The 19336-nt window shown below is 52.1% G+C and overlaps 9 protein-coding genes across 9 annotated transcripts; 5 read left to right on the top strand and 4 right to left on the bottom strand.

Moving 5' to 3' along the window:
* Window positions 1-370: 370 nt before the first annotated feature.
* N7473_007924 (Rab family GTPase) lies at window positions 371-1333 on the top strand (the record flags this gene model as incomplete). The annotated part of the gene is made up of 5 exons (XM_057153864.1): window positions 371-440; window positions 512-531; window positions 598-624; window positions 722-913; window positions 986-1333. 5 exons carry the CDS (start codon window positions 371-373, stop codon window positions 1331-1333), a joined length of 657 nt encoding a protein of 218 aa, XP_057008202.1.
* A 1164-nt stretch (window positions 1334-2497) lies between these two features.
* N7473_007923 (MICOS complex subunit MIC60) lies at window positions 2498-4586 on the top strand (the record flags this gene model as incomplete). Its single annotated transcript, XM_057153863.1, has 4 exons — window positions 2498-2611; window positions 2677-2785; window positions 2849-4467; window positions 4542-4586. The coding sequence occupies 4 exons, from the start codon at window positions 2498-2500 to the stop codon at window positions 4584-4586; spliced, it is 1887 nt and encodes a 628-aa protein (XP_057008201.1).
* A 493-nt stretch (window positions 4587-5079) lies between these two features.
* On the bottom strand, window positions 5080-5959 carry N7473_007922 (uncharacterized protein; the record flags this gene model as incomplete). Its single annotated transcript, XM_057153862.1, has 2 exons — window positions 5080-5537; window positions 5590-5959. The coding sequence occupies 2 exons, from the start codon at window positions 5957-5959 to the stop codon at window positions 5080-5082; spliced, it is 828 nt and encodes a 275-aa protein (XP_057008200.1).
* A 223-nt stretch (window positions 5960-6182) lies between these two features.
* Window positions 6183-9839, top strand: N7473_007921 (uncharacterized protein; the record flags this gene model as incomplete). The annotated part of the gene is made up of 1 exon (XM_057153861.1): window positions 6183-9839. The coding sequence occupies one exon, from the start codon at window positions 6183-6185 to the stop codon at window positions 9837-9839; it is 3657 nt and encodes a 1218-aa protein (XP_057008199.1).
* A 926-nt stretch (window positions 9840-10765) lies between these two features.
* On the top strand, window positions 10766-11065 carry N7473_007920 (uncharacterized protein; the record flags this gene model as incomplete). Its single annotated transcript, XM_057153860.1, has 1 exon — window positions 10766-11065. The coding sequence occupies one exon, from the start codon at window positions 10766-10768 to the stop codon at window positions 11063-11065; it is 300 nt and encodes a 99-aa protein (XP_057008198.1).
* Window positions 11066-11418: 353 nt separating this feature from the next.
* On the bottom strand, window positions 11419-14372 carry N7473_007919 (elongation factor G). Its single transcript, XM_057153859.1, has 4 exons — window positions 14135-14372; window positions 13963-14074; window positions 11865-13894; window positions 11419-11795 (listed from the first exon to the last, which is right to left on the bottom strand). The coding sequence occupies exons 1-4, from the start codon at window positions 14335-14337 to the stop codon at window positions 11741-11743; spliced, it is 2400 nt and encodes a 799-aa protein (XP_057008197.1). The 5' UTR covers window positions 14338-14372; the 3' UTR covers window positions 11419-11740.
* A 196-nt stretch (window positions 14373-14568) lies between these two features.
* N7473_007918 (50S ribosomal protein L36) lies at window positions 14569-15592 on the bottom strand. The gene is made up of 3 exons (XM_057153858.1): window positions 15211-15592; window positions 15088-15122; window positions 14569-15011 (listed from the first exon to the last, which is right to left on the bottom strand). Exons 1-3 carry the CDS (start codon window positions 15469-15471, stop codon window positions 14972-14974), a joined length of 336 nt encoding a protein of 111 aa, XP_057008196.1. The 5' UTR covers window positions 15472-15592; the 3' UTR covers window positions 14569-14971.
* Window positions 15593-15993: 401 nt separating this feature from the next.
* On the bottom strand, window positions 15994-18018 carry N7473_007917 (threonine dehydratase, biosynthetic; the record flags this gene model as incomplete). The annotated part of the gene is made up of 3 exons (XM_057153857.1): window positions 15994-17511; window positions 17579-17750; window positions 17990-18018. The coding sequence occupies 3 exons, from the start codon at window positions 18016-18018 to the stop codon at window positions 15994-15996; spliced, it is 1719 nt and encodes a 572-aa protein (XP_057008195.1).
* A 592-nt stretch (window positions 18019-18610) lies between these two features.
* rcf1 (respiratory supercomplex assembly factor RCF1) lies at window positions 18611-19333 on the top strand (the record flags this gene model as incomplete). The annotated part of the gene is made up of 3 exons (XM_057153856.1): window positions 18611-18651; window positions 18756-18826; window positions 18900-19333. 3 exons carry the CDS (start codon window positions 18611-18613, stop codon window positions 19331-19333), a joined length of 546 nt encoding a protein of 181 aa, XP_057008194.1.
* Between the last annotated feature and the right edge of the window lie 3 nt (window positions 19334-19336).

The following is a 19336-nucleotide window of genomic DNA, read 5'->3' as shown; positions in this document are numbered from 1 at the left end:
TGCGGCACGGGGGCAGGCGCGGGCCACCTGGTCAAACTATTGGGGGGAATCAGTCCCCCTTACCAGGCCTCAGTATTCCATAGTAATGCCTGTGTAGTCCGCCCATACCGCCCCAACTACAGTAGTTAAGGCCGCCTGTAATGTAGCGTACCGCCACACCGCCCCGCTGCTCATGTGGCTGGACCTGCCGTCATCCACTCCGTAGGCTGCCTTAACTCTTCTCTTCTCCATCCACGACGAACGACGAGACCCGAGAGAGAGTAGGGCCTTCGATCGCATATTGCACCCGACCTAGTCGACTGCTTTGAGACATCTTTTTCCTTCATACCGCCTTTCTCCGACCTCTCGCTTCACCCCCTGACCACTGGCCATGGCCTCCCGACCTGCAGCAGGCGCCCGTCCCGGGGCGAAATTCGCCCAGTTCAAGCTTGTGTTGCTTGGTAGGCGATCACCATGGACGATTCGGAAGTCTGACGGATGAGTGCTAACATATATTGTCTTCTTTCTGTAGGAGAATCCGCAGTCGGAAAGGTTCGGCGTCCCGCTGACATTTCCTAGCTTTCGCTATCAGGCGCTAACAATTATGTTATCTTCCAGAGTTCGCTCGTGTTGAGATTCGTTAAGGTGAGTCGACAGCGAACATCCTTCCCTCTACTAGCTTTTGTTGTCTGGTTGTAGACAGGTAGTGCTGGAAGGAAATGTAGCTGACTCGCCGGATCAGGACCAATTCGATGATTATCGGGAGTCGACAATCGGCGCCGCCTTTTTGACACAGACCATCTCCCTCGACGAGAGCACCACGGTCAAGTTTGAAATTTGGGATACTGCTGGTCAGGAGAGATACAAGTCGTTGGCTCCGATGTACTATCGAAACGCCAACTGTGCTGTCGTGGTCTATGACATCACCCAAGCCGTATGTTCGCCCTGTTCAACCCGTTTGGATCGTTTTTTGCTGACCATCGCCTCTGTTCGTCCGTGTCTACAGTCATCGTTGGATAAGGCCAAGTCCTGGGTGAAGGAACTTCAGCGCCAAGCGAATGAGAACATTGTGATCGCCCTGGCCGGCAACAAGCTGGATCTTGTCACCGAAAGCCCCGATAAGCGTGCCATCCAGACCGCCGATGCCGAGGCCTACGCTCGTGAGGCTGGCCTTCTCTTTTTCGAAACCTCAGCCAAGTCCTCGACGAATGTGCGGGAGCTGTTCACGGCCATCGCGAAGAAGCTGCCACTCGACCAGGCCGGCCCCCGGAACCTACGGACAGCCCCACGACCCGGAGTTGACCTGCGACCCGAGGCCCCCGGTACTCAAGGTGCTGGTGCCTGCAACTGTTAAAGCCCTTAATAGCGATATCTTCCTCCGCAACTAGCTTTTGCGACTCCCTACTGCCTGTCCCCGGTGCCGACAACCGTCCCGTTCCAACTCACGATCGCGGTATCGAATCTACTTACATTATGGCTTCACCCCCTCACCACCTTACTTCGACATGAGAGGTAGACTCTCAGTTCCTTGTCCTCCTACCCTTCTCGGTCGCCTCGTGGTTATTTGATCTTTTGCTTGCTCCCCTTTCCGGATGACTCCGCCGGGTCTGGCGCCGATAGATGAACTTCTACTTCATCCACGGATACATCTGGAAGTTGGCTTTAGACATTCTGAGGCAGGAATTACCTCCCCCTGCTTCTGTTTCCTTGTACTTCTGGTACCTCTTCACCCGGCGTCCTGCATCTGCTCTTCTCCTTTGTCTATTGGGCTGAGTTCTTCATGTTACTATTTCCCGTTGTCTTCGTCCTCGTTCCCAGACCCCTTCTTAGTATGTTATGCCCAGATAATACATTGTCTTCAGACTGTACCTATTTATGGAAGCTTTTCTTGCTCTGCAACGTAGTTAATCACTAATTGGGAATAATAGCCTTGCCCAGCAGTTCTATTTTGATACTGTAGGTGTGAGTTCTTCCACGGTGCTTGAAAGAGGCCCTGTTCAATCCGTGTTCTCGTTATTCAAAGCTCGATACACTACAAACCTCGTTCCTGATCTACTTTTGGTTGAGTTCTTATCCATGTCGCATGAGAATGCTGGCAATATGCTCTGTTTTTCACTGCTAGTCCGATTTGTCCGGTTCTGTATCTGGAACGATTGGATGCCCTGATGAATATATTCCTGGCAGCCGAAGGAAGTATGCGGCACTTTCTTGAGAACTAAGAATTCATGCATCCGTTCAGGAATTGATTAAGCTATACTAATGATAAGTCCCGCATATTCCACTTAGCTAGATATATACTCTGTCTAGAAAACTAATAATCTAAATGCACGTTAAGTGTTCTATTGTCAAAGTCCCCGGAGTACCTGTCTCCAGAGTGCGTGCGGGATTGATGGGTGCAACAGGCTGACCGCCCGCAGGATTGTCGGAGCGGATCGCGACTGAACATCGACTTCCAGTTTTCCTACTCATCCAGGTTATCGCATCCCTCCCCACTCCCTTGGCGATTGTGCAGCTCGTCATGCTGCGCTCTTCAATTGCTCCGGGTCGGCAGCTGCTGTCGTCTCCTGCCCGCCAACGGATTCCGTCACAATGGCTGTCTAAAGCCGGTGCCAGGAGCCGGCTCCCGGCTCAGGTACGAGAACCTATTCCCCTGCTCATGTGCCACCAAATATACCACTAACAGTCATTTGAATCCAGCGATTCTTCGCTGATTCCAAGCTGCCACCCACCGATGCTCCCACTCCTGCTACTCCTTCCTCTCAATCGGTCGTCCCTCCACAAATCCCGACAAAGCCTACGGAGCAAGGTACCACTAGCCACCTCGATGACGCCAATGTTTAAAATCGCCTGTACACTGACCTGTTTCTAGAAGCTGAAATCCCCAAAGCTGCGCCTCCCAAGACTGGTCGTTTCCGCCGATTCCTGCTCTACCTGATCCTGACTTCCGGCTTCGCTTATGGCGGCGGCGTTTTCATGGCTCTGAAGTCCGACAACTTCCATGATTTCTTCACCGAGTACGTCCCATACGGTGAGGAGTGTGTCCTGTACTTCGAGGAGCGCGACTTCTATCGCCGATTCCCCAATGCTTCGAGACACTCGAACCGTATCCAGGTCACTCCTCGCGAAGAGGGCAAGCCGGTCACAATTCCTAGCAACAGCGGCCTTTCTTGGACGGTCGCTAAGGAGGAGCCCGCCAGCGACGTCTCCAAGAGCGGCCCTCACAACAGCGCCAAGGTCCACGATGCGCAGACGAAGACCGAGGCCGCCAAGCCCGAGGACCGCAACGCCCCTGTTATCAAGGCCAAGGAGGACAAGGCGGCCAAGTCGGCTAAGAAGGAAGAGAAGCCCGCTGCAAAGGAGGAGGAGCAGAAGCCCGTGTCTCTTGATGCGCCTCGCCAGCCCGCCGTTGCTGCTAGTACCATTGAGCTGCTGCAGACCAAGGATGGCGACGAGCCCGTGGTGCAGCAGTTGGTTAAGACCTTCAACGACATTGTCACCGTGATTAGCGCCGATGAGAACTCCAGCAAGTACTCTGCTCCTGTCGCCAAGGCTAAGGAGGAGCTTCTCAAGATTGGTGAGACGATCACGGCACTGCGGGATGAGGCTAAGCAGGCTGCTCAAGAAGAAATCAACAAGGCACACGCTACGTTTGATGAGTCTGCCCGTGAGCTGATCCGTCGTTTCGAGGATATGCGCAATGCCGAGGTCGCCCAGTTCCGCGAGGAGTTCGAGGCTGAGCGTGAGAAGCTCGCCCTGGCTTATCAGGACAAGATCAAGGTCGAGCTTCAGCGTGCCCAGGCCCTTGCCGAGCAGCGCTTGCAGAACGAGCTTGTTGAGCAGGCCATTGAGCTGAACCGCAAATATATTCACGAGGTCAAGGATCTGGTCGAGCGTGAGCGCGAGGGTCGTCTCAGCAAGCTGAACGAGCTTACCGCTAACATCTCCGAGCTTGAGAGTTTGACTACTGGCTGGAGCAACGTCATTGACACCAACCTCAAGACCCAGCAGCTCCAGGTTGCCGTCGACGCCGTGCGTTCCGTTGTTGAGCGCTCGGAGACCTCTCGCCCGTTCGTCCGCGAGCTGGTTGCCGTCAAGGAGTTGGCCGCTGACGACCCTGTTGTTGATGCTGCCATCGCTTCCATCAATCCCACTGCTTACCAGCGTGGTATTCCTTCCCCCACTCAGATCATCGAGCGCTTCCGTCGTGTTGCAGGTGAGGTCCGCAAGGCCAGCCTCCTGCCCGAGGATGCTGGTATTGCCAGCCACGCTGCTAGCCTGGTTTTGAGCAAGGTCATGTTCAAGAAGGATGGTCTTGCCGACGGAGACGACGTTGAGAGCATTCTCCTCCGCACCGAGAACCTGCTCGAGGAGGGCAACCTTGATGCTGCTGCCCGTGAGATGAACACCCTCCAGGGTTGGGCCAAGATCCTGAGCAAGGATTGGCTGGGCGATGTTCGCCGCGTTCTTGAGGTCAAGCAGGCTCTCGAGGTAAGCTACATCTCCCATCGTTTTATTTTCTTGAATTTTAGGAGAATTAATTGCTAACCTCTTATCTCTAATAGGTTATTGAGACTGAGGCTCGCCTCCAGTGCTTGCGGGTTGAGTAAAATGAGCGTTCTTGATTCCAATTTATCCTGTATATCGTTCATGTCTACAGGAACTGTACCAATAACCTTAGTCTGTCTGAGTTGCGGGATTCCTTGTCGGTCATTTCGGTGGAGCTCGAGAACTCCGGTGACCGAATTGTTTGAATGCTTTGTCCACTTCATTAGAAGGACGATCTTGATAGCCCCATTACCGCCAACAAACAACTTGTTCATGTCATCCAAGAGGTCTTCGTAAGACTCAGCCCATCCTACTTCCGCGACAAGGGTTGGAAAAGGCTGGGATGGTGGTACAAGCCAAGTTAGGGTGAATAATGAAGTTGATTCCTCTCCCGAATGGGAGGAACTAGCTAAGTTAGTTATCCTAATGTGCTGAATAAGCAAAACGACTAAGTTAAGCAAGCTTGGTGTGTGACAGATGGGATATGGATAAGCGCATCGGGCTCTTTTCGGAGACCGCGATATGGACTATTAGTAATATCACAATAGTTGTCCGCTAAGCAGGCACGTATCCCTGTCTAGTAAGGCTGATCTGAGCATGGTAGCGTAAGCGGTTTACGAGTAGAGGAAAATGCTCGTTGGGATTCCTAGGAGGGCGGGCAGGGTAGAGGTCGCATCTTTGAATGTCCAAAGGTTGGGGAGGGTTGCCGGCTGGCTGTGGGAAAATCACCTCAGTCTGTCTGAGTTGCGGAATCCCTTGTCGGTCATTCCGGTAGAGTTCGAGAACTCCGGTGACCGAATTGTTTGAATGCCTTGTCCATTTCACAAGAAGGACGATCTTGATAGCTCCATTACCGCCAACAAGCAACTTATTCATGTCATCCAAGAGGTCTTCGTAAGACTCAGCCCATCCTACTTCCGCGACAAGGGTTGGAAAAGGCTGGGATGGGGTATGGATAAGCGCATCGGGCTCTTTTCGGAGACCGCGATATGAACCATTGACAAAAGAAAGTACTGTAGTCGTATTATAAGCAAGGGTACGATAAGAGTCGTCAGCTATACTCACATGTGCCCGATTGGAGAAGGAGAAGATCTAGCTCCGCTAGGTTTAGAAATCCTGTCGCAGAAGCTCTAGAGATCGAGGATGAAATCCATTCAGCGACGCAATTGTGGGTATAAGTTGGCATGATCTTAAGTCGCAAAGTACGGCTTGTTGGGTCGTGGGTTTTTCTGATGAGGGGAAGAGACTCTTCGACTTCCCAGAGAAAACCCTCCCACCCTTGAGGTAGGTCCGTAACAACAAGCTCGTGAAAGCCTTGAACTTCGCGAAGAGTCTGAAAAATAGCCTCTTCAAACTGAGGCTGTATCTTGAACTGGTCCGCAGACACCACAGTCCTCGACGAGACGGACGAGGGGGTCAAGGAAATAGCCGGCATAACGATTGTAAGGGACAAAAGTAGGAGATGCGTGGACGTGAAGATTAGAGGATGGAGGAGAAAGTCATCTGGGGAAGGAGCGTGATAGAGAAATGTTGCGTGAGCTCCAAGCACCGTCATATATACGAACGAACGGGTAGGTACATAGGTACCTCCAGGGTATAGTTAGATATGCTTAGATAATCGGTCTGTCTGACGCGCGTGCCCTTCCATCGGCTAATCGATGTCGCAACAACGCAATACCCCGGGCGAGCGAAGTTCAATGCCTCATACCGATGGAAGTACCCAAGATGCGTTGCAGGACAGTCCTTCGCTTCCACGGCGATCAGAGGGTGGCTCCTTCCGGCGACCAGCTGGCTCCACGAGCGACGGCCGAGCGAGCGGGGAGCTCGAGGGTAGCACACTGGGGAGCAGCTCTCGTGATGGTGAGCGAAGGACACCAGGTCAGCGCAGGACACAGAGCTCGAGTGGTTTTCTCCTAGACTCTTTGCCGCGCTCGTCAAGCCTGAGGATCGGGTCGCATCGGTCTCGCCCTTCGGAGCCATCAATAGAGAAACGCAGTGTCCCCGACGGTGATATCGTGGTACCTAAGAAAAGATCGCGCTTTCCATGGAGTCGTCATAAGGATGCGACATCCGAAACAGCTCGAACGACTTCCGAGTCAACTGCAACGGCCGCTGAACAAGCCCCGACGCCACCCCATGACGACCAACAAACTAAAACCCCGTCCCGGACGGCCTCTGGAACACATGGCAAGAGCCAGGCTGCTGCGCCTGGTATGGACATGGACTCTCTTCAGATTGTGAATCTGGCTCTCAATTTGAATGAGTCTCGGAGGAGAACAGCCTCTGGGCTCGCCCCTGGTCCCCACGCGCGGAGACCTCTCTCGGTGTCGCAACCGGCGGCTGCACCCCTGGAACTTCTCCCACCGAGTTCCACGGGGAAGCATGTACAGCGCGACTCTTCAGACCGTGATTATACTCAGATCCCGGCCGATGCATCCCTGGAAGGTTCGCAAATAACCGCAAAGTCCCCGGTGGTGGATCTTCTGCCATCTACTGTTGCGAACGACAACCGGTTTTACGAGTTTTCCGAAAGGACCCTCGCCCGTGCAGATCGAGCTCGTCGTCATTTTGAGCTCTTCCAGGAGTACTTACGACTGCTTCCCTCGTTGCCTCCACTGCGAAAACCCCAAATCGCCGACGATTCTGATTCCTCGGATGTCCCACCTCCCGTCGCATCAACAAGTCGGGGCTATAACCCGCTTCAGATGATTCGCAACCGAAAGATTAGATACCGAGAGAAATGCCCAATTGACCCAGAAGCTGCAGGCTGGCATGACGTCGACAGGGTTCATGACTGGGTCAACGCTATCCAGAAACGTTACAGCGACACGACATATGACGAGATGCAAATATTCAAGCTTCCATCTTTCCAGCAAGGCCAACATCATGCTTCTCATGGGGATGCACAGGACTTCGAGGTGTCCGTCTCGCCTCCTGTTAGTCTGCGACGTGTCAGTCGTACTAATAGTATCAAAACAACACGCCCACGTCTTGACTGGACGAGCTCTCCAGCAGAGCTCCTAGCTGACGTTGCGTGGCTCGAGGACACTTCTAATCGGGCTAAGATCGTCGATAGGGATGGCAATAAACTCTATCCAGACCCTACAGAGCTGGTCTTGATGGACAGCAGTGTGGAGTGCGCTCAGCAGATACCACGTTTGTCGGTTGAGATGGCATACCTTAACCAAGAGGAGCTTCCGTCGCGGAACACCTCTTTGTCCAGCGCTCGGCCGGCTCTGGAACCCGAGTTCAAAAGTGTTGGTCGAGGTCGGCACAAACACAGGTTCCAGAGCCATTCCCACAGCACACGAAGTCCCAGTGCTTCTAGCTCGCGAAAGCGCTCACGGTGGGACAAGGTCAAAATGCGTGCTGGGAGTGTATCTAGTAATTCCAGCCCAGAGCGGCGGAAGTCTTCAGACAGAAGCCCTCGGGCTTGGGGACATTCGCGAAAGGAGTCCGAGGCCCAGACGCAGAAGGAAGCTTCCAATGTCCCCAAATCGCAAACATCTCGCTCCAAGTCTCCCGCTGCTGGTATCAAAGACACAAGAAGAACTGAAACGTCCAAACTTCCACCACTCAGTACCAAGAGTCAAGTCGGCCGACAAGCTTCCTTTTCATCCACTGGCAGTTTGGATGATAAATTGAATCCGAGAATGTCATTGGAGGCAATGGATAGCACCGCACCCAACTCTCCTGCTCACGCGGGCTATTTCCCTAGCATCGCGGTTAAGTTGTCTCCGCCCTCAAGTCGGTCTCCCTCACCAGCCAAGAAGGGACTTCGTCACAAGATCGTCTCTCGTCACGAGCGAAGCAAAAGCAAGCAAGGCTATCGAGACACCCGTGAGCAAGAAGACGAGAGTTTGGATGCGGCTGAATCCCAACCTTCTTCGCCATCTCAGGAGCGTTCTGAGCGACCGTCTAAGCTTCAACCCAGCCCTCTTCCGGATACTGTATCTTCATCTTATTTCGATGACCAAGGAGTTTCCGAGAGCCGCATGGATGGCTATAGAGGGCGAAAGGGACAGCATTTGCCAGAGTCCAGGCTTCGAGGAATCTTCAAAGGCCCCGGCCGAATTGCGGAGATTGTTGGTAATGAGGTCTCTAAGGTTGGTGATTTGATTCTGAAGAAGGATTCAATTCCTGATTCCCGCAAATCATCATCTGCGACTACGGTTGCTTCGGAAGATAGCGATTCCGACGAAGATGAGAAGAGAACAGACAAACGCTCTGGGCCCAAAGGTCTACTACGACGTCTCCCCACTCTCACAGACGAGCCTGGTCGTCTCATTCGTCGGGAAACCGAAAAAATCACATCATCAAGAGCCTTTAAACCCACATTGCCAACTTTCACGTCCCCGCTACGACAAGATGATAAGAGTGGAGCGTCGAGCGATGCTGTTGATGTCAGCAGTCCTCGTGAGCGCTCAGTCGCATCTCGGCGACTTGATGAGCGCGAAGGGCCGAAACGAATTGCCCTGTCTCGTAGTAAAACGCTCGACTTTGGTCCAGCTCTGCAATCGGCCCGTGGTCGCATGAAAGGATCACATGCGATCAAAGACCCTGCTATACCTTTCAGCCTTACTCAACCCCCTGTGACCGGACTCGCTAGAGCTCGAGCATCACCAGGGCCTCCCGATAAACGGCCTGGTGCCATGTCGGGTGCTAGTCGGGCCTGGAGCATTTCAGGACGCAGTCTTCACTCATTGAACGACTCTGGCGTTCCCGGCAAGACCGAAATCGAGCGTACTCGTACTCTCCTTCTATCATCCGGCATCAAAGCTCGGGAAATTACCCGCCGAGCCCATAGCTCGAGGGATCCACCTCACTGGCTCACAAACTCCATGGGCAACAATTCCTCCGTCTCCCGAGTCGCTCGGATTAGTGAATTTGATACCGCTGCCCAGAATTTCCTGCGCCGGTTTGAAATGACCCAGTATTCATTTCAACAATCGATGCATCATTTCTCTACTGCTACATCATCTCCTCTCCGCTCACAGCTAAAGGATCTGGAAATCCTGGTCAACCAGACGCTCACACCCCGCGTTCGAGCCACTGCCGATAGTGCCGAGGACCTATGTGTCCAACTTAATACCACCAGTACGCTCGCCGTGAAATCTCTCAGTGATGCTCTCGACAGAGGTGTTCGAAAGCGTCGTCGACGACTGCGTTGGGTCCGACGTGCAGGTTTCGTTATCCTGGAATGGGCTCTTGTCGGCATGCTTTGGTGGGTGTGGCTTATTGTCATGGCCTTTAAGCTTGTCCGTGGTGTCTTCCGTGGAGCCCTCTCCGGTGCGAGATGGATTCTCTGGCTCTAGTCCGATACTATGGGGCCTTGGGAATACAACACGACGAAAGACTTGTTACCACCTCGATTCATCTCTTACTACTTCTTTAATTATTGGCCCGTGGCTTTGTCCTTACGCTCATAGCGCGCATATACCCTTTATCTCGGTGTTTCTGGCTTTATCGTGCTTTTTATGGATGTCAACATACACGTCTTAATGAACCTTTCTGTCATATACTTACATCTATCTGGAACCTTAGCATTATCAAGTACATACTATGGTCTACATGATGCTGAATGGTAGCAATCAGAATTATTTCTCCAGTCCTCCAGAAACCCCCTTAATCAAGGACAACATGGTCAATATTGAACCTAAAGGTCTTGGTCTAATGTACCCACCCTTGCCTTTTGTCTTCGTGGTACTTGCAACGAGATGTGACCAGTAGTGTATGCGGGTATGCTTCAAAGCAGGGTCCATCCCTGCAACAAAGAATAGCGAGCCTAAAATAAGCACTAACTTGAAACAGAGAACATTGCCTTTGTCGAAACCATTGACCATCCTTGGCAGTCGTTGAAAACACAATGCCATTCAACTAATACAATACCATTCAAACGATTCCACGAAGCGCATTTGAGAAGGCATAAAGCATAAAAGAGATTCTCTGAGACCTTGACCTTATCATTGTCCTTTCGTTTCCTCTTTCTTTGCCATGCCCCGGTTCTACTTAAGTGGCCTTCTTCCTCCTGTAGATCCTCGTACCATCAAACCATTGCAAGCATCTCTCCCGCGATCAAGCATAAGTACCCTCCTGCAACCCTCCTCAACATCCAGATTCCATTTCTTCGAGCAGAAAAGTCCTCTGTACCGCAAGGTATTACTGACAAAGACCATATCCTCTCCCATTCACAGTGCATTCTCCTCGTTCAACTAACCAACCAGTCGATCCACCCAACACCATGACTAACCCCTCAAAATCCAACTCTAACAAACACCACAGCAAAAGTGATAACCTTGAAAACGCAATCTGGTTCAACAGCACCCCCACCGATCAAGGCAAGTACATCGAAGTCGACGTCATCATCGACGAAACCACCCGCAAGCGCCGAGCGAAGCGTTCCGCACTCTGGCAGAACCACATCGACGGGGACCTCAAGCACGAAGTCGAAATGCATAGACTTTTGGTGCACTGGGCACAATCTGGGGTTAGTATGAAGCAAATCGGTGAGTCTCCTGTGAACATGCTTTATCGGCGTTAGGATCATCTCGGTTGTCATCTTACGAAAATGGTTGATCGGTGTGAGGCGTATGTTACTATTTGTAATGATATATTGCAATATTATGATGTTCGTGATGAGGGGGGATGTCCTCTCTGGGAATGAGCTTTCCAGAGATGGATATTTAACAGGATCACGACGTTCTAGGTCTCATTTAGTTGACTCCTTGAGAGGTGATGACTGAATTCAGCGTGGAGACGATACGTTTAACAGGTATGTAATAGAAGTTCTTTTCATGATATTGATAACAAAAACAAATTAGAAATTTACATTGATAGCCGAAAAAATCTTACGGATATGAGAAGAGATGCTTGGAAGTGTTTGATGGTACAAGGCTCTATTTATTCTTCAGATGTATTGTTCAGACAGGAGAGTAGAAAGTAATATCCCAAATTTTTTAAAGTACATGTCCCGGCAAAAGAAAAGACGCAAGATGATATAATGCCATGACGCAGGAAAGTAGAAGAGCGCCTTGAGTCAACCACAGCAGCACCGTAAACATGGTCTTGTCATTTATAAGAAAGGTGGTTTGCGCAAGCCCAGATCCCGCCTGGGCCGAGGAAGTCGAATATGAGGAATATGGCGGTAATTTTACAAAGGGTGAAGGGAGGAGGGCCAGGTTGGGGATTGCAGGTAGGGCCGGACCATTGAGCAAGCTTATTTCTTGTTCCGGTCGGCCTGGGCCTTCTGGTACTTAGCAATGAGCTCCTTCCTATAGGAGGGGAGAGATTGTTAGCATGTGAACGTTATGTCAAGATCTTGGGATTAGGTAAAGACGTACTGGACCTGTGGGGGAGCCTTCTCGTAGTGGCTGAACTCCATGGTGTATTCACCCTTGCCCTGAGTGGCAGCGCGCAGGTTGGAGCTGAAGCCGAACATGCCGTTCAAACTGCAGTCGGCATAGATAGTGAACTCATCGACGCCAGTCTCAGTGTCGTTGATGGTGGCGCCACGCTTGTTCAGCAGGGCAATAACGTCACCCTGGAACTCAGACGGGGCAGTAACCACAGTCTTCATCAAGGGCTCCAGGACGGCGGGGTTACTCTCCACGAAAGCCTTGCGGAAGGCCTGCTGGGTAGCGTTCTTGAATGCCATTTCGGACGAATCGGTCATGTGAGTGGCACCATCGTTAATGACCATGGAGGTACCGAGAACCTTGTGGCCGATAAGAGGACCCTTCTCGCAAGACAGGTTGAAACCCTTTTCACAAGCGTACAAGAACTTCTCGGAAATACTGCCACCGACAATCTGCTGCTCGAACTTGTTGTCCTCGAGAACACCGGTAGGCTCCATCCAGCCCATAACACGGGCGTAGTCACCAGCACCACCAGTCTGCTTCTTGAGCAAGTGGTCGAAGTCGACACGTCTGCCGATGGTCTCACGGTAGGCGACCTGGGGCTGACCGGTCTCACAGTCGACGCGGTACTCACGGCGCATACGCTCAACGTAAATGTCAAGGTGAAGCTCACCCATGCCAGAGATGATGGTCTGCTCGCTCTCGCTGTCGTAAGTCACACGGAAGGTAGGATCCTCACGCTGGAAACGAGCCATGGCCTTGGAGAAGTTGGCCGCATCCTTGGTCTGCTTAGGCTTGATGGAAAGCGAGATGACAGGCTCGGGAACGAACATGGAAGACATGCTGTAACCAAGCTGTCCGTCCGTGAAGGTATCACCGGAGGCACATTCAACACCGAACACGGCGCAGATTTCACCAGCGCCGATTTCGCTGACTTCCTCCATCTCGTTGGAGTGCATGCGCACAATACGGGGAACCTTGACCTTCTTGTTGTTGCGGGCGTTGAACACGTTGGAACCCTTGCGAAGGGTACCCTGGTACACGCGAATATAGGTCAACTGTCCGAAGTTGCTCTCCTCCAGCTTGAAGGCCAAGCCGACGAAGGGAAGGGAGTTGTAAGGGACAAGCTTAACGGAGGCCTCATTGCGCTTCTGGTCAAGAGCAAGGTTCTCAACCTCAGACGGGTTGGGGAGGAAGTCAACGACACCGTCCAGCATGGGCTGAACAGACTTGTTGGCCAGGGCCGAACCCATGAAGACGGGAGTGAACTTTAGGCCAATGGTGGCGCGGCGAATAGCAGCGCGCAGTTGGTCTTCCGTAGGGACAGCCTCGTCAAGGAAGATCTCAGCCATCTCGTCGTCCACGTCGGCAAGAGTCTCGATAAGCATAGCCCTCCTCTCCTCGCAAACCTCTTTGAGGTGCTCGGGAATCACATCGGTCTCGAAAATCTCCTCACCGCTCTCGCCCTTGTTGTAGAGAGCCTTCATGCGGATCAGATCGACAACACCCTCGAACTCGTCCTCGGCACCAATGGGAACCTGAACGGCAGCGGCGGGTATCTTCAGCTTAGTGTTGATCTGGTCAATGGCCTTGAACGGGTTGGCGCCCATACGATCCATCTTGTTGACGAACGAGATACGGGGGACGTTGTAACGGCGCATTTGACGGTCGACGGTGATGGTTTGGGACTGGACACCGGACACAGCACACAGGATCATAACGGCACCGTCCAGAACGCGCAGCGCTCTCTCGACCTCGATGGTGAAATCAATGTGACCGGGGGTGTCAATCAAGTTAATGTGGTACTTCTGGTCAACGCCCTCCTTATCCTTCTTGACCCAGTCACAGAAGGTGGCAGCAGATTGAATGGTGATGCCCTTCTCACGTTCCAAATCCATGGAGTCCATCTTGGCACCGACAGCATCGCGTCCGCGGACCTCGTGGATAGCCTTGATTCGACCGGTGTAGAAGAGGACTCGTTCGGTACAGGTGGTCTTACCACTGTCGATATGGGCCTATTGCAATGCAAAACCCGTTAGCACTTGCACGATAGAAGGTATGCAACCTCCGTGGTGAAATATACCGCAATACCAATGTTCCGAACTTTGTCCAGGCGGGCAGCCTCAATAGGATCGAGGTTGTCGATAATGGCGGCCTGCGACAGACTCTCCGGGCTAGCGGCGGCGGCCTCGAGGCTACATCCCCAAGAAATTAGCATTTGACAAGAAATAATTCATTGTATAATCAAAACTCACACTGCAGAAGCACTAGCAGAAGCATTGCGGCGCTGCTCCCATTGCCTCATGACCGACTGATAAGCCGGCGCGACTCCGGAGGGCCGCAAAGCGGCCGTGGATGCGCATCGCAAACGCAAGAAGTTCTGGGACTGGAAACGAGTAGCGCTGGTCAAGCCAGACACCGCACGGTAGGACAACCGTGCAAAAGAAGGATTCCTCATCACGACGATCAATCTACACCAAGATTGGTCGAATCAAGTCGAGTTGAATCCGCGCTTGTTATTGCGGAAAAAAAAGTTCGGGGAAGCCAGGAACAGATCACGTGATGATCGGCTTCCCGGGGACGGCGAATTACGAGTGACCATTAAATGATGTAGATGCTCGACACGTAATGGTTTATTGCTTTGGCTATTTTACATTGAGCATAACGGTGTTGAGACAAGTCATGTACCATTCATGTCTTTTAGTAGATCTCAATGATGGGGGTTATGCCAAATTTGTATAGAAATTGATCGAGTTGATTGAAACATAGAAGACCAGCAATTCTAGTCGGAAAGCTAATGTACAAGTGTAAAGACCCAAGCGCCGCGATATCCCAAAGAACTTATGGGCTGGAAACAAGTATGCAGGGTGTATGCCACCAATTGAAGAGTCGAGACGAAATTCCATGTCTCCGGCCTGATCAGGCAGATCATACACCACCAGAGTAGAAAGACACCCAACAAAATGTCTATCATAGCGAGACCTTTCTAGATATCATGTGTTGTATCGAGCAAATCAGGCCGGGATCGGAGGTATCAAAATCATGCATGCCGTCGAAACAAAAAGCAGAGAGGAGAGTTGTTGGTTTCCACTCTATTTTCCTTGCCGTTGCTTGTGCTTGGGGTTCTTCGAGCTGGAAAGTAACAGTCGAATTAGCACAACTGTACTTTCTGGTCTAACTTAAACAGTAATCATAGTCCTGGACTTACCAGATAATATACACACGGTTCTTTCGACGGACAGGCTAGAGCACAGAGTCAGTATTTATATTCAAACCCCAATATCGCCCAAATAATAGCCAACAGCCGTAACTGTATCGGGAAAAATCATACCTTGCACCCATCACACAACCGCTTGACCGAAGAGCGGGTCTTCATGCCGCGAACTTGCTCAATCTGCCGGGTAGCCCCAACGGTGACAGCAGCCGCACTACCCGTCCCTGAAGAAGTAGCCCGCAGTCTCGTCAAGCTGTTCCGGATCATATGCGAAAAAGGACGAAGAGACAGAGCGCCAGGAATTGATCGGCGAGACACGGAGGGGAGGAGCTGGCGGAGGGCGCTGGGCGCGCCGAGGACGCTGCGGAGCGAGAACATAATTGCGGTTATATCGAGCTTGAAGGGGGTAACGGTAATGAGGCGCAGTGCCTCGGTGATCTTGGGTTCCGGATCAAGCGACTGAGATACAGGGTCGTCGTTGACGCTGTGCTCCGCGGGTTCTCGTGATGGGAAGATTGTTGCCCCGGAGGTTCTGTATTGCCGAGTCGCCGAGCCCGCATTGTAGGAGTAGGTGGGTCCGTGAAGTACGTACAGACAACTCGCGAGTATTGACTTCGGAAATGCAGTTCTTTTGACTTAGAGCTTTTAATTCAAACAGCTCAACGAAGGATTGAAAATATGAATTATATTGATGTACAAAAAGCATGTAAACGATTTCCCAGTAGTCTATTCTGAACTTGAGACCAAACGCCGAAATTGGGGGAATGAAAGCACATCAGACAAGAGTTGCACTTTAAACCGCTAAATTAGAACAAAGAAACAACATGCATCATCAACCGAAAAATCCCATCTGGATATCTGCACTATGGACATGGGGCATATGCAACAAAAACAAGCTCTTCAAGGACGAAGGAAGGTCTGGTAGGTAGGCGAATCGGTGTGCTCGCTGAACGGATAGCCCAGATCCTTAAGGAAGGACTCGAGATCGTCCTTCTCAGCAGGAGGGCATTGGATTGCCGCAAGAACCTTGCCCACGTCGCCGCCATAGTTGCGGTAGTGGAACAGGGAGATGTTCTGGTTGGGGCGGAGGGTGGTCAAGAACTTGGCCAGCGCACCGGGTCGCTCGGGGAACTCGAACATGAACAGACGCTCGTCGGCGACCTGGGAGCGGCCACCGACCATGAAACGCACGTGGCGTTTCGCGAGCTCGTCGTCGCTCAGGTCCCGAGTGGACATGCCGGCTCTCTCCAGCTCCTCCAAGATCTTGGCGAGGTCGTCACGGCCGGTCTGTGCAGACAGAGAGATTCCCATGAGAACATCAGCCGAGTCGTCATGAGCATAGCGGTAGCTGAAGGCAGTCACGGCGTGGGGCAGGATGACTTCGACAAGCTTGGCGAATGCACCAGGCTTCTCGGGGATCTTGACGCTAAGCAGAGCCTCCTTCTTCTCGCCCAGAGCAGCACGCTCCGCAACAAAGCGGAGGCGGTCAAAGTCCATGTTCGCACCAGAGGTAATGGCGATGAGCTCACGACCGGTGTCGGGGTTGGGGTTCTTGGCGATGTACTTCTTCAGACCAGCCAGACTGAGCGCGCCAGCGGGCTCGATGACGGAACGGGTATCCTCAAAGACATCCTTAATGGCAGCGCAGATCTCATCCGTCGACACCTGGATAATCTCATCAATGACCTCCCGGGCGACCCGCCAGGTCTCCTCTCCAACAGACTTCACGGCAGCACCATCCGCGAAGAGACCGACTTCCTTCAGGAAGACACGTTCACCCTCATCCAATGACTGGGCCATAGCATTGGCGTCGTGAGCCTCGACACCAATGATCTTGACCTGAGGTGCGATACGCTTGAGGTAGACACCAATACCGGCAATCAGACCGCCACCGCCCACACCGCAGAACACTGCCTCCAGCTTATCCAAGTTCGCCTGGCGCAAAAGCTCCATACCGATAGTTCCTTGACCAGCAATGACGTACGGGTCATCGAACGGCGGGATGTTGGTCAGTCCATGCTGCTTCTCTAACCGGTGGGCCTCGTCCTTGGCGGCATCGAAGTCGTTTCCATGGAGAACCACGCTCCCTCCCAGGCGGGCAACGTTCAGGTGCTTGATGGCGGGGGTACCGGAGGGCATAACGATGGTTGCGGGGATTCTCAGCTTGCGAGCAGAATAGGCGACACCCTGTGCGTGGTTGCCCGCAGAACAAGCAATGACACCCTTCCACCGCTGCTCGGGGTTCAGATGAGCCATCTTGTTGTAAGCGCCACGAAGCTTGAAGCTAAAGACCGGAAGCAAGTCCTCTCGCTTGAGGAGGACTCGGCTCTCGAGCCGGTTGCTGAGGTTGACGGCATGGTGAAGAGGGCTCTCGTCGATAACATCGTACACTCGTGATGTTAGGATCAATCGGAGATACTAGAACAGCGTGGGAGCTGGTTAGATAATAGTCAATTGAACTTGAAGACTTCGAGCTGTTTCTTACATCAGGGTACCCATTGGGAAGTAGGAAAGCACTGGGAATGCCCCAGTTGGGAGGCAGTCCGGGGATACGCTCAGCGCGCTCGGAGGGGGGGTGGGAGCGGCGGTATATTCGGTCAAAGCCAAGCCACTCATCTTGGGAGTGACGGGTGACGTTGTCCCGTTTGTGATGTGCTCTTCAGACATCGTGATTCTGAGAGATCCAAATTCACCGGGAAAGGTGAAACTAAAAAAAGTCAATGGCTTGGGAAGAGAATACAAAGGCCAATGGGGGGAAATTCTTAAATTATTCTTGCCCCTCTGACTCTTTTTTCCTGCGGAGGCGGGACCGTAATCGGAGCCCGAGACTTATGTCATCCACTTTGGATTAACATCGGAACTCCTTTAATTAAGCAGAAGCTGAATTTAAATACACGAGTGTATAGCTGGTAAGACCTGGTTCATCTGTATACAATAAAAACCATTACTTTCACTTTAATTTCTGGAAAGATAATGTGGTAAGATGTAGAACGAGCAGTAGAAAATGCGATTTTGATATCTTACAAAAGCTAATGGCGGTGAATCCGGATTGCGTGCTTTTGTTGTAGCCAACTGCCTAGCAGAGTACTGTAGTAGACTAAATTCGAATTGACTACTTTGTACCAAATTGATGGACGAATGAATATAGCATAATGAATTGCACTATATCTCCCATCGATTAAGTTGTGCCCGATTAGGGTGATAAAACTAAACAAAGCAAACATGCGGCGAGTCGTATTGTCTAAATTTGCTGCCCATCTGCTTGCATGATAAAAAACTTCTTGGCGAACTTGCGACGTCATGCTCGACCAAGCAACCCTTGCATACCACGATCATCAACCCCAACTTTAAACCTACACTGGAGAAACTCGACGGCTTTGACAGTTGAAGTGTCTACTCCATCCAGTGCCTCTATACCATTACGTCCTTCGAAACCAGCCCCAGCCGAGTACTCCGATCGCGACCGACCTACACGGCGACCGCTCAGCTCACGAGAGCTCCACGACCCCCTCACATCATGAACCGCGAGCCTGTTCCCTCGTCCTTTGAGGACAATCCGTATGTCAAAACATGCCTACAATCGCTCGAGATGCAATGAGAGCTAAATGGGAGGGTATTTGTGACCGAGAGAGCTTGTGCGCTAACACGTCCTTTTACAACAGTCAATTCAAGGAGGAGACTGGCGCCCAGAAATTCACTAGACGTCTGAAGGAAGAGCCCTTGATTCCACTCGGTAAGTTCTTGCGCTAGACACATCTATAGTGTTCCTATCTTAGCATACTAACTTCTCCTTCCCATTACTACAGGATGTGCCGCAACATGTTACGCCCTCTACCGAGCCTACCGATCCATGCGGGCCGGTGACTCCGCCGAAATGAATCGCATGTTCCGCGCCCGTATCTACGCCCAAGCCTTCACACTAGTTGCCCTCGTCGCCGGAGGAATGTACTTCAAGACCGAGCGCAAGCAGCGCCGGGAATTCGAGCAAGCAGTGGAAGAGCGCAAGGCACAGGAGAAGCGCGATGCATGGCTCCGGGAACTGGAAATCCGTGACAAGGAGGACCGTGAGTGGCGAGAGCGACATGCGGCTATTGAGGCGGCGGCCAAGGAGGCTGGACAGAGGCCGTCTGCTTCTTCTTCACAGGAGCCCGATGCGGCTCGGTCAGCTATTGAGCCGGCGGATGAAAAGTCGATCGGGGTTATGGATGCCGTACGGGCCTTGCTGTCAAGAGAGAATTAAGTA

This window comes from Penicillium subrubescens, assembly GCF_028828155.1.
Source record: "Penicillium subrubescens strain IBT 31985 chromosome Unknown utg000005l_segment0_segment0, whole genome shotgun sequence".
Taxonomy (NCBI): Eukaryota; Fungi; Ascomycota; class Eurotiomycetes; order Eurotiales; family Aspergillaceae; genus Penicillium; species Penicillium subrubescens.
The sequence above is the reverse complement of the archived record's forward strand: the minus strand, read 5'-3'. Positions and strand labels throughout refer to the sequence as shown.

Excerpts from the sequence above, each read along its gene's own strand:
- N7473_007919 (XM_057153859.1), bottom strand. The coding sequence starts at position 14,337 with ATGAGGAATCCTTCTTTTGCACGGTTGTCCTACCGTGCGGTGTCTGGC. Across the intron at positions 14,075-14,134 it reads TCTGCTAGTGCTTCTGCAGT|CCTCGAGGCCGCCGCCGCTA; the intron begins GTGAGTTTTGAT and ends TTGGGGATGTAG. Across the intron at positions 13,895-13,962 it reads TTCGGAACATTGGTATTGCG|GCCCATATCGACAGTGGTAA; the intron begins GTATATTTCACC and ends GCATTGCAATAG.
- N7473_007918 (XM_057153858.1), bottom strand. The coding sequence starts at position 15,471 with ATGTTCTCGCTCCGCAGCGTCCTCGGCGCGCCCAGCGCCCTCCGCCAG. Across the intron at positions 15,123-15,210 it reads GGTTGTGTGATGGGTGCAAG|CCTGTCCGTCGAAAGAACCG; the intron begins GTATGATTTTTC and ends TCTGTGCTCTAG. Across the intron at positions 15,012-15,087 it reads AACCGTGTGTATATTATCTG|CTCGAAGAACCCCAAGCACA; the intron begins GTAAGTCCAGGA and ends GTTACTTTCCAG.